The sequence below is a fragment of the Centroberyx gerrardi genome, chromosome 14 (genome assembly GCF_048128805.1).
Source record: "Centroberyx gerrardi isolate f3 chromosome 14, fCenGer3.hap1.cur.20231027, whole genome shotgun sequence".
In the NCBI taxonomy this organism is placed as follows: Eukaryota; Metazoa; Chordata; class Actinopteri; order Beryciformes; family Berycidae; genus Centroberyx; species Centroberyx gerrardi.
In genome coordinates this window covers 12,831,018-12,844,332 of record NC_136010.1, presented here as the reverse complement: position 1 = coordinate 12,844,332, position 13,315 = coordinate 12,831,018, and the positions used below count along the sequence as shown (strand labels likewise).

The following is a 13,315-nucleotide window of genomic DNA, read 5'->3' as shown; positions in this document are numbered from 1 at the left end:
TTTAACCCACAGCCAGTCAATCGTACTGCATCCTTGGCAGGGCAGAGTAGGTTACTTTAAAAATGTATTCCATTACAGTCACTAGATACCTCATCAAAATTGTAATCAGTAATGTAATCCAAGGGATTACCCAAAATCAATAATGGATTCTGTTTACTTTCAGATTACTTTGTCATATTTGAGGTATAAAGGTACCAGTATAGAAAATAAAAACATTAAAAATTACAAAGTTAATGACATTTATTTCAGGTTTGCATACAAACACACATTTTTATCTGTGTCACATTTTTATAAAGAATACCTGCTACTATTTAATCCATTTCTCGCTTTCACTTTACAAGTATTGCCAGAAGTAATCTTCTATTTTTTCCACGCATCTGTAATCAGAACACATTATTTTTTTTGGGGGGAAACAGAATGGAATACACTTAAATGTTTTTGCATCCTAGGTTTGTCAGTCATCTGAAACCTCTAGGGGTCTGCACATCCACTGATGTATAAATACACAAACACACACCCACCCACACATGCATACAGTACATGTAGGGCAGGCAAAGGAATGTGTTGGAACTTCAACACATAATGAGATTGACAGCTATAGCCATTAGCAGGAGTATGGGTCATAAATTGGGCAGGAGCAACAAGCTTGTCTGACTGGCTTAGGGAGATTCCAGGCTGTTCTGCCCCAAACAGCCATGATCCCATTGGTCTAGGTGACAGTAGGAGTGTTATCTTCTGCGTGCAGTGTGTGAAGTTAATCTGCTGGGACGATATGAGATTAACCTGTTTGGGCTTCCACAGACCCAGACACATAAACAAGACACACACGGCTACGCATAAATAAACACACACTTTTACACATTTACACATTACATAAACACACATCTGGGTCAAATCGCGATTCTTGCGTTCATTGGTGCCTGCCTATCCAGGTTAGTAGCATTTTTCCCTTCGTTATCCCACCTTCTCTCCTCTGTGTTTTATAATTCATAAGTGCAAATGAACTAAACTACATTGTTGACAATTTTGTTTAAGTGTGTGTGTGTGTGTGTGTGTGCGTGTGTGTGTTTGTGTGACTAAAGGGCTGAAACTGCACAGTGGAAGATCCCTGTCAAGTGCTTAAAGATGCATGAGAGTGCTCCATCATTAACGAGACGCTTTGATGGAAAGTTCCACAAGGGAGTGAGAGATATGGGGAGTGAGAGAGAGAGAGAGAGAGAACGAAAAGAAAGAAAGACAGACAGAGGAAGGCACAACAGGCGCAGGTCAGAGAGAGAGAGAGTTTGTGTGACATTGAGGGAAGAAGTGACACAGGGTCTATTTCTGTTCAAGCCGGGGCCTCCCTGTGCCGACTGTCATGCTGTGTGTGTGTCTGTGTCTGTGTCTGTGTGTGTGTGTGCTGATGTGTGTGAGAGTATGTTAGTTATTCACTCTCATGAATCTTCATCTATAATTAACTGTGTTTGGTGGTAGCAGCCCACTGCCTTGGTGTGTTACACACATATATACAGCACAGGAAAGACCCAGATTGCAGATTTTAGAGGTCCTGTGATTGCTGTGTGGCGTTCCTGCTTCAAACACTATGGGACTGAAGACATTTTTTGACTCAGATTTTTTTTGTCTGAGCTTTCCGTACAGTAAGCCTTCATTCACCCTGCAGCTGAAGTTTCCCAATTTTGCTGCTTTTTTTTTTTTTGTTTGCATGTGACTCAGATTGGATGTTTTCTCATCAAGTCGCAATTAGTCACAATTTGTAAAAATCAATTTTAGCAATAAAGCAATTTATCAATGTATTTTTGTTTAAAGGATAAGTTTCTATTAAGGTGGTTTATTTTGTATATTTCTGGAAGGAATAAACAAGTTGTAAATATCGTACATGGAGTAGATTTCAATTGGTTATTATCTTATAAAATTATCAAACACAATCAAATCCACAGTTAAATGAAAGATTATTTATTCAAAGTTATTTTGGATATATTTCAAAGAGATTTGACTATGGAGTTTACTGATGACAGTCGGATATTGACTGATACTGATTTTGGTCACACTGTATATAATTGACCAGTGGTCTAAATTGAATCAACACAAAAGAAAAATGAAAATATGTGATTTTGGCAACTTTGAGTCTTGAATTTAAAAAAGGTAAAAAGGTCTACTAGCAGACACAATATCCTTAATTTACACGTTATACTAAGGCGCATTTCCCACAAGGAAAACTTCTTAATAGAGGGGATGATTAGATGAAGTGATAAGATGATGAGAGAGAGGAGAGGAGTGAAGATGAGAAGAGAGAAACATTAAGAATTAAGACCAAGGGAACATTGCCAATCTGTTTTACATGGAATAAACATTCCTTAGTGCTTGTCCTCATCACCGTAAGACAGTATTTCTTCATCTAATCAACTGGGCTCTAAATTTGGGAAGGAGGAGGAGGAGAAGGAGGAGGAAAGGATTAGAAACAGAAAACTGCCAATCTGTTGCTGTTTATTACTCAGCTGCATCACAGACACTCGATTCCCGCTAAGGTCTGAGAGGAGAGAGAGCTATGGAGGAGCACACACACACACACACACACACACACACACACACGCACACACACACACACACACACACACACACACATACACACACAGTCACAGAGCTACACACCTACATCTATTTTCTCTCTCTCTCTCTCTCTCTCTCTCTCTCTCTCTCTCTCTCTCCCTCTCTCTCTCCCTCTCTCTCTCTCTGACACACGCACACACACATTAACACATGCAAGTTGTGTTCGGTGGTGAAACCTGACAACATCTGTTTAGCTTCTGCTGATTGAGTGGACCGAATTAATCACTGTTATCCCTTCCAGATCCCGCAGATTAGAGCTACCCATCTTCAAGACAGACAAACAACCAGACGAGGAAGAGGAAGAGTTGTGCATCTTAAAGTGAAGAATTTTCTACAATGTCTCTCCACGCAATTAGTTAAGATGACATATTCTAATGATAGGGAAATAAAAAATAAAAAAACTGTTGCCATTACTACCAGTCTACAATGATCTACTTTGTTTTCACATTTGGTCTAATTTGGAGATTTTGGGTTTCCTGTGACAATTCTTCTATTAGATTAATAAATCATGCATCAAAAGCAGCGGAGAAGAGAAAGCATGAAATATACCACTTGAAAGTAGCTCATAGGCACTATGAAAAGTGGTGCTGATGATCAAAAATCATTCACAGTACTTTGAAAAGAGTTACCTTTAAACAAGAGACAACTTTGATACTGGAAAAAAAACAGATACTGAAAGAGATATTCTATCATTTTTGCACACAGAGTTGCTCAAGGTAGAGCTGAAAGTTGCAGTGTGTGTGTGTGTGTGTGTGTGTGTGTGTGCGTGTGTGTGTGTGTGTGAGACCACAACAAGTTGAACTGATATGATGAAACACAGCGATAAAAGCGAGAGAGGGAGCAAAAGATGAAGAAGAGCACTATCTGTGTGTCGGTGTGTGAGTGAGTCTGCTCACAGTTGCTGCTGTGAATGTGGCTCAGAGTTAAAAGGCTTTTCTTCAGCAGACTGATGATGGGGAGTACATACTAACACACCATGACTGATGGCTATACCACACCCATGCACACACACACACACACACACACACACACGCTTACAGATGCACACTTACTCATACACACACACACAAACTGAGCTAATACCATAAGTAAGGGTTTATATGGCATGAAGCACAGAGCATATCTCTAATACCTTAAACCCTATCTCAAGTACAAATGAGTGGGCATACACACACACACACAAACACAAGCTTGCACATGCACGCACGCACACACACACTACACACACTGGACGATCAAAGAGTATGGATCCAATAGCAAGATGATTGCTGAGCCAGAATTTTATTGGCGTGTTCATGTGGTTCTGGGTTTATCGGATAAACCGGTGTCCAACTTGGACATTCCACATGAATGATCTTCCAAGTTGGATGAAAACAGGAGGTCAGGGCCGATTTTGATACCCGAGTTGCCAAGTTGTGGCTTCATACCCATCTGAATCAACACCAGATGAGGACAGAAATCACATGAAAACCCCACTATGAGTTTTTGAAATGTGTCAGTGTCTGAAAATCACACACACACACACACACACACAAGTGCAGTAGCAGGCAGACACGTGAACACAAACACCAACAGCCAGGTAAATGAGATCAGTAGAGCATGGAGCAGACAAGGTATAACTCTATACCCTTAATCCTGTTAAGACCTTACCTGCCTTCAGCCTCTCCTATCACTTCAGGACCTACTATTCAGGATTTTCTGGCATTAAAACCTCGCCACATCTACTCAGCTGATGTTTGTGTACCAGCTGTTATATACAGTGAGTTGGTGAGCAATGTCGCCTTGTGCCATATTTGAACCGTAGTATCTTTCTCCTTCATTTCTCTCATCCATGTTTAAGTAGCCGTCCTCTCACCTACAGCCTTTGCCCTGCTGCTTCATTTGACCCCCCGTCCCCATACACACACACACACACACACACACACACACACACGCACCTGTCCTCACCTGACCTCTCGTCCTCTCTCCTCTTCCTCGCTCTCCTCATCCATACTTTAACACCCTGGGTCTCTCCGCAGTCAGCAACGGCATCTCTAGACGTTTAACATTTGATAGCATAGCGCTTTGTCCATCCCTCTCACTGTCGGTGGAGTGCGCATATACTGGGAGCACTGTACTGGGATACTAAATGCGCACAAACACACGTGCACACGCACACACACATACTACAAAATCCTACTGACACACCAATTTCTGATTTTCTAATGAGCATTGCTTCAAGTTTGATCTACATTGATTTGTTGGAGTGTGTGTTTGAGAGAGAGAGAGAGAGAGAGAGAGAGAGTTTCCGTGTGTGCCAAGCAGCATAGGTCACAAGCCATCCTCATCATCTCAAAGGTCATCGCCTCCTCTCCTCCCCTCTCCATCCCTCCATCTCCATTGATCTAGAGCAGTGAGGCGCTGACTCTCTATCAATCTGACAGCAGCCTTCCTCCCTGTCTTCCTCTCTTCTAATCTCTCACACGCACAGCAACCCCCTCCTTTTTTCTCAGAACCGAAAATGACAACAAACGCCCGAACACATGCCAACTCGCTCATGTGCCATCCCTGCCCAAATACATTCTATTCACCCTGTCGCCGGGCGGATTAGTGAAAAGGTCATGTTCTTTTAGTGACGTCATCACCAAAGAGACTGGGAGCAGCCAGCAGCTCTATTTTTAGACATGCCAATCATTTCTTCAAACACATTTTTTTTTATGCCTTTTGATAGTCGTGGAGATTATATCCTTTGTGAAAGATGTGTGTGTGTGTGTGTGTGTGTGTGTGTTTGCGTAAATACAACACTGGAAGAACTGAGGAAAGGAAAGGAGAGGAGCGGAGGAGAGGAGAGGAGAGGAGGGGAGAGGAGAGGAGAGGAGAGGAACGGAGAGGAGAGGAGAGAAGATGGGCTTGTGATCCTTTATGGAAAAACTTTTTTTTCATTTCCAACATGAAAAACTTTCTCCTGTGTCCTGTGCATCTTCTGAATGAACCCTTATGTGTCTGTTATAAATAGGCTACATCACCCTGTGTCTCCTCTCCGTCTCTGCAGAGCAACAGCCAGCTGGTTGCTAGCTGGCCGGCTGGATAACTGGCTGGGGTAGGACAGCAGCAGATGTGTGTGTTATCCGTATGATCCATCCACACTCATTATATAACAGGATCTCTCCCCAGGTAATAGGCCATCCGTATGAAAAGGACATGGAGCAAAGGGATCAAATGGTCTGCTCCTGCTCTGTGCCAACGCACGTTATCATCCAGGCAAGAGTCTGAAAGGTGGATTAGCTGATCAGGTGTGTGTGTGTATACTGGGTTCGTGGTCAACAGGTCATCCACTCTCTTCGCTCACAGCTGATACAATACAAACACATAGAGGCTACATTCAATATATTTCCACACAGGCACTTTGTTAGCTTCACTCTCATCTTTCAGCTAATAAAGGATTTAAAACCCAGGTGGAATTTCTGGTAACTTATCTTAATTCATCCCAAATTAGGACTGTTGGGGGGGGGGGGGGGGGGGGGGGGGGGGGGGGACTCCTGGTTTCAACGCTTTTTTGAAATGCATATTTTTGCCACCATTGTTATCTCATTTATCTGAAGTGGAGATTTCAGTTAGTGGAGGCATCAGATACAGTGTGTAAAGTGGAAGCAGAAAGAGTGCTTCTTGATGCATGCTGCCTGTTTTGTGTCCTTACTTGGCCCAGTTTGGCCGAGAGAGCAGGTAGTGTTTTTGATTTCATAGGATATTTTACATTCCACCAGCCGCCTGCACAGCTGGACCTTGCGCCACTCTTGCTCTCAATGCCCCACCTTGTGGCCAAATTATGAAACTGCATATCATATTGTGTTAAAGAGACTTCTTAGAAGACATAGTCAACATCCTCAAGAAGTCAGTCAAAGATATTGTTTTCATCCCGCTAGTTCTGTTTCTCAGGTCATCGTTTGCAGCTGAGGTATAAGAGAATAAGAAATAAGGAACAAGAGGAAGCCACTAAAAGCCACAAAAGATTGGAATCCTCCCTGACGTTGTGCGGCCAAAAGGACTTGTTGCAGAACTGAAAGAGGATTGCCCTAGAGCTTGGGGCACTGGCTGTTATCTAAACATATGGCTGTGGCCAAAAAGAGAAGCCCGTTAAAAGATCTCATCTCCTCTTGGCTTTCTCCCTTCCTCTAGATTTGAAGCTCAGAGATCGGGCATGTAGGCTGGGAAGGGTTCAAGGTGGCTCTAAGCTCAAGGCCTTAACTGGTTGAGAAGGCTTTGTGCTCAAATCCACAGCAGCAGAAGGTATGCACTGGGCAGGTAGCGACTATGTAGCCTACACAAAATAAGACAGATGAACACAAAATAACACCATTTATTCATTTGCCTTTGCATAGTTCATTAATGCTCTTGAATGGGTTTCCAAAAAACCTCTTACCTTGTTTACAATGATTTATAAAGGAGCAAAGGTGACTCAATGGTTTCTGTTAAAGATGATCCTCATTGTAGGATACTGGAAACCTAACATAGGCCTTGTTTGCCAGAATTCCTGGAATTTACTGCAACAGTCTCTGAAAAGGGACATTTGGTGCCACAGGCCACTGAAGCTCAACATCAACTCCATGCAGCCATGGTGCAGCCCCTGCAGCAGCAGTAAACTGATCTGATGCACTCTAATTTCAGATGTCTCTGTCAAATGTGCACACTTGGGAGGAAGAGGAGTGAAAGAGCGTGCTGTTCGGAAAGGACATCACAGGACTAGGTGTCATCTCTTGTGTGGAAATGAAATTAGAAACACTCTGAATATATCCCCTAGAGCTAAACTGAGCCATAATTTGCACATTCAAGAAACCACAAGTGTTTTCTACATACTGGTCCACTGAAATGTCAACTGAAAAGTTAACTGATTATTGTGAAAAACAAACTGTCAGTAAATCTATCAAATGTATTATTCACATAAATAAGCTGGCAAACCTGAGTTCATATAAGCATTCTTCTAAACATCTTGGAATAAACAAGGAAGAGTTTCTTCAAACAGAAATCATAGTGGGCTGTAAAATGTTCAAATACATGGGTGTGGCAGATTTTTACCCCAAGGTACTGGAATGCCAATCACACTCAAGTATTTGTGCATTCAATAGAGTTGAAAGAGGTAATCAGATCATATATGAAGCTCAAGGCACTCCTTAAAACTCCTTAAGGGTCCATTCCTTGACAAGAGGACAGAAGCTGCTCATGGAAGCAAAGAACATTTGATTACACAGTCTATTATGATATGAAGAAAATAATAAGCTATGTTGATAGTTTAAATAGTTAGTTATAATAATAGTTACTTAGACCATAAAAACATTTAAGTATTTTCAGTCATCTAGATGTAAAACATAAACTACGTCAACAGATTAACCCAAGATATTTAGGGATACAATTTGAAAGACATATTTTCAGCACTTGCGCAAAAACCCTCTGGAAAAAAAAATCTCAACCTTCAAACCATTTCCCAATGTCAGTCTGCTCTCAAAATAGACTACAAATGACGAGCCATACAAAGAATACGTTTTTTTTACATTTCTGCTTGGTGTTAACAAAAAAGACCTAACCTCTATGCATAACTCAGGTATGTTTTTATCCCATGATAGAGTGATCTCGTGGGACCCGTCTGCGTACACCTTCTGCCTCTTGATCCAGATGCAGTAAGACAGTGAGCTGGTCGGGGTCTGAAGGTTCAAATGGTTGAGACGAAGGAGAGGGGCAAGAAGAGGGGGAAGAAGAGGAGAACTGAAGTTGTAGTGTAGAGTGCCACTCCCCTTGCTGGTTCTCTCCTGGAACCTCATATTCTGCCTGGACATCCAACCACTGCAGCAGCAGCATCATGGGCATTACCCTGAAATCAGAAACACACACAGGTAAGTCAAAATAAGATAAGATAAGATAAGATAAGATAAGATAACCCAAAGTAAAGTAAAGTAAAGTTGTGTTGTGTTGCGTTGCGTTAAGATAGGATATGATAGGATAGGATAAGATAAAATAAGATAACCCAAAGTAAAGTAAAGTAAAGTAAAGTTGTGTTGCATTGCGTTGCGTTAAGACAGGATATGATAGGATACGATAAGATAAGATAAGATAAGATAACCCAAACTAAAGTTGCGTTGTGTTGTGTTGCGTTACGATAGGATACGATAGGATACGATAGGATAAGATAGGATAAGATAACCCAAAGTAAAGTAAAGTTAAGTTAAGTTGCAATAGGATGCGATAAGATCAAATAAGATAAGATAAGATAAGATAAGATGAAACTTGATTGATTTGCGGAAATTGAAACTAACTAAGCTGAGGGAAAAATAGCAAAATATCTCATAACGTAATAAAACCACTGACAAATGATCTACAGTGATGTAAAACTGTAAGGGATTGCAGGAAATGAGCAAAACCTCCAGTCACACTGGAATTATCCTTTAAGTAGACATGGGTAGTAGTATGGGTGGTATATATAAATATAAACATAACAATAAAAACATAAAAATGTCAGTATGTATACAGTATGAAACTGTGAAAACATGAATGAATGAATGATGAAATGAAATGAATGAAAATATCATTAGTACATGCAAAATATAATGAGAGGCATATGTGAAAACAGAAGGAGCAGGTATGTGAATTTACAAGCTGATCTCAACAGTATTCCTGAAAGCTTTGAGCACCATCCACTGAGTAATAAGTTTGGGAAGTTGGGGAAGTAAGGATGCCATCTCACCTGTCATTTAGGTTCTTCTTGATGCTATGGACGAACATGCTATAGAAGAAGAAGGTAAACTGCCTCAGGCCGTGCCACACCCCGAAAAGCAACACCGGAGCCTGACTGGACCACAAGTCCAATCTGGAGAGAGAAGACAAGGCTAGCTACTGCAATATAGCAACTGAAATCACATTGAATTTCTAGTCACTAAATTGGAATTGGTGTTTCTGTAATGTATGTTCAGTATATTACCTGTGCATATTCTGGTGGATGTAGCAGAGCAGCAGGGTGAGAGGTAGGAGCAGGTAGGAGAAGACTCTCATAGGGAACCCAAACATGCCTAGATAGATTAGCAGGTTGCACAGCAGAACTGAAACACAAAACAGCAAAAACACCACTTCTAAAGCCTTGGTGTAACACAGTTATGCATCTGTGTGTATGTGTGTCAGCCTCAACTCACTCTGGAGTGAACTGGGTCATAATTAACACATTCAAGAGACAGTATGTGCTGTTCCACTGGAGCTCTGGTTAACTGATTAGTCTGAGAAAACAAACCACTCCTGGAATTCATAAGTTAGGTTATTATTCAGCGCAATCAGCTGACAAACCACACAGAGGCCCTGAGTGCATTGCAACATTCTTCTGAACATCTTGGAATGAACAAGGAAGGGTTTGTTACCTCTGCCAAGGAGGTTATGTTTTCGGTGCCGTTTGTTTGTTTGTTTGTCTGTTAGCAGGATTACGGCCCGATTTTCATGAAACTTTGCGGAAGGGTGTAGCATGCGCCAAGGAAGAACCCATTAAATTTTGGAGCGGATCCAGATCAGACTCACGAACAAGCAATAATAGAACCTTGGCGGAGGTCTGCGCTCTCCGAGTGCCCTTCTAGTTGGAATAGAAATCATCACGTATAGAAATAAATTACATATGTGTGTGTGTGTGTGTGTGTGTGTGTGTCAGCCATACCATTCTGTATCATGTCAAGGTGGAGAGTCGGCTCTGTGATTGCCGATTCCTCTTCATTCCTGTTCATCGATTCATCTTCAGTAGAGCTGTCCCTCTGCATGCATCTGTTGTCTGTGAAAGCTGTCAACGCAGTCGTCTCTTCTTCCTTCTTCCCATTTCCGTTTTCCTCCTCCTCTAGGGTGGTCTCTTGATGTATCCAGTTTTTTGTTAGATAACAGTTGTGTGGCCCTGAGGATACCTTTTGTGCTGCCAAATACAGGGCGAGGTCTGCACCACAAAGAATGAAGTGAAAGAGAGAGACGGAAGGTAGGTCAGACACTTCAGGGTCTTAACAGTATTTTAGTATTCAACAAATTCTTACCTTTAAATATAGTTGACCTACCGCTGCTCTGGAGGAAATCAATGGCATCTTTGTAGCCGCTGTGGTAAGCCTGTTCCAGAGTCTGAACAGAGAAAGTATACAAATTAGAAATTTAGGGTTACCGAAACGGGGCAATACACAAAGATATCAGTGTCACCTTTTGTACTGATGTCCTCTCAGTTCACTTCCATTTTCATGACAATTTACTCCATTTCCCATTGTTATAATTTGGCAGGATGACCTCAATTCACACTGATATATAACCAGGGATGTAGTGGAGGGTTAAACCCATCTAAACTCTGTTTACTCACCTCTATTATTATTTGCAGAAACAGAATTTACGCAACTTTTTAGGCTGGCAGAGATGTGTCTGATTTAAATTCATAGTATTCATCATATTAAGTAGTATGGAAGTTATGTGACAACCTAGTCTTTTAAAGGAAAAAACAAAACAAAACTTAAATTAACATTTTTCTAGATATAAAATTGTTTTTGTTTAATCTTCAACTGGAGCTCATAGTTGGCCCACCATTCCTTCCAGTGCCAAACTATATTTTTCATGTTGCACACTTTGATTAAAATGTGATGTGTTAATTAACTCTCTTCCATTTTTATTTTTAGCCACCTAGACTGCTGTGCAATGCATTATGCACTGACTGAACAGCAGTCTAGATGGGTCTAAATGAGTAGAAAACTAATAAAGATGAGCAAAAGATGCAGAAATACCAGTATGATCTTTTAATAAAGAAATCTGTGAATATCCCTTAACAGACTATGGAGTGCTGGAGTTGATGCGGAACAAAAGTCATATGGACAGTCACAGGGTCTGACCTCTAAAGCCATGGGGTAGAGGGCGTTGATGATCCTGAGGCTGTTGGCCATGTTCAACTTTATGGCCGTCCCACTCACTACCATGTCACACATGGAGGACGTGTCCTGTGGACAGATGTCCATCTCACCAGAGAATGGAGATACGGTCAAGGTTTGGCTAGAGGGGGCGGTCAGTACTGGCTGCATGCTGGTGAAACCCCCGTCCACATAATGCTGTTGGGGAACATTACATACATTATGATACAGATCAGTACAGTGTGTTCAAAGTAGGGCTGGGCAATATGATTGAAATCAGTATCACGATAATCATACATTTTTTTTATATTGATATACATCATGATATGGCTCACACACTGTATGGAAAATCACATGTTAATTAATCAAATTAATGTTCATCCCATTGAACCGAATGATAATGCTAGGTGTGATGTCAAACAAAACTGAAATTTTCGGTCTTTAAAATGTTTCATGACTCATTTTGTCAGAGGTTTTAAGCAGAATTTGCTTGTTATCATCAGCTGAGACAGCAGAATTGTGTCACAATATCACAAAATTACCATATCATCACCATAAGATTCCATGAACGAAAATATTTAATTCTCGCCCAGCCCCAGCTCAAAGTGAATCTATGAGAATGTCATCAAGTACTCACAACTCCCTTGAAGGATGGGGGCAGCACACCGCAGTATCCAGGCACAAAACAGCTACATAGCAGCGCCTGAATGGAGGAATGAAAGAGAACAGATATCATTATTGATACTCTGATCACTGCAAATTAAAAAAAATTGTTATCTTTTACCTCAGAGTCACTAATGCCAATACATAACATTTCACATAATGAGCAAGATATATGTCTATGTCCATAGGTATAGGTATTCTAATCTGCTCATGGATCTAACAAGGCAATATGGTCTGGACCTTCCCAAAGCAGACTCACCTGCACCACATCCTCTTTGGACTGGAACTCACACATGACGGTGTTCTTGCCGTCAGGCAGGCGGGTCATGGCCACAGCAAGGCGACCGTTGGCCAGCCGGTGAGCATCAGAGGGAAGGTGCTTCTGGAGAATGACCTCTAACCAGTGGAAAACATTGATTGAGGGGTTGAGGGGTCCAAATGTGAAGGCCTTCATCTGTTTGGCAAAGTGCAGCATCTCATCCCGAATGTGAACTGTTAAGAGGGACGACTTTCAGTCAGAGACAGAGCTTACATTTTATGATAGAGGATTTAGAAGAAACGACTAAGCCACTTACTGATGCTCATTTCACAGACCACGGCAGCTGCGACCAGAGACCCGGCAGATGCACCGAGGACGAAGGGCGCAGTGCGCAATATCCAGGGTGCATGATTCAGTAGACACTCGGCAACCCCTAACTGGTAGGTAGCCAAGAATCCCGACCCGGAGAAGGAGATGGAAGGAGGCACATCCTGACGCTGACAACCGAAAACCTCTAAAGGCATTTTCTATTTCAATTTATTTGACTTTGGGTGGTGAAAAACTAAAAAAAAGACTAAAGCCCACTCTACTGCCTGTGTCCTCCAGAAACGAAGTGGCACACCCACACAAGGATCTAAATCTGATGTGTCTGGAAATCAAATAGCCTAATTTGGTAGTCTTTCAAAAGTAGACCAAGTAAAAGCAGATTGAGCCATGTGTCATCTACACAGCATGGGTCCCAAGTGGTGTAGACTTCCCCATCCAGCGCTTTAAAGTGAAACTCAATTAGACATACCGTGTTGGGCATGCCCATGTGATATACCACATCCTCAATGTGTTTTTGTCTGTCTCCATAATTATTTTTATGTGTCCCCTCCAACTTGTTCCAGGTTTGATATCCAAGTCTGATTTTTATCAG

The 13,315-nt window shown here is 41.6% G+C and overlaps 1 protein-coding gene across 1 annotated transcript; it reads right to left on the bottom strand.

Moving 5' to 3' along the window:
• Positions 1 to 8,165: 8,165 nt before the first annotated feature.
• pnpla1 (patatin-like phospholipase domain containing 1) lies at positions 8,166 to 13,010 on the bottom strand. The gene is made up of 9 exons (XM_071906307.2): positions 12,713 to 13,010; positions 12,397 to 12,629; positions 12,112 to 12,177; positions 11,460 to 11,672; positions 10,650 to 10,710; positions 10,268 to 10,534; positions 9,554 to 9,671; positions 9,320 to 9,442; positions 8,166 to 8,449 (listed from the first exon to the last, which is right to left on the bottom strand). Exons 1-9 carry the CDS (start codon positions 12,918 to 12,920, stop codon positions 8,191 to 8,193), a joined length of 1,548 nt encoding a protein of 515 aa, XP_071762408.2. The 5' UTR covers positions 12,921 to 13,010; the 3' UTR covers positions 8,166 to 8,190.
• Between the last annotated feature and the right edge of the window lie 305 nt (positions 13,011 to 13,315).

Coding starts and splice junctions, on each gene's coding strand:
- pnpla1 (XM_071906307.2), bottom strand. CDS start 12,920: ATGCCTTTAGAGGTTTTCGGTTGTCAGCGTCAGGATGTGCCTCCTTCC. Junction 12,630..12,712: donor GGTCTGTGAAATGAGCATCA/GTAAGTGGCTTA, acceptor CCCTCTTAACAG/TTCACATTCGGGATGAGATG. Junction 8,450..9,319: donor AAGAAGAACCTAAATGACAG/GTGAGATGGCAT, acceptor TTCTGATTTCAG/GGTAATGCCCATGATGCTGC.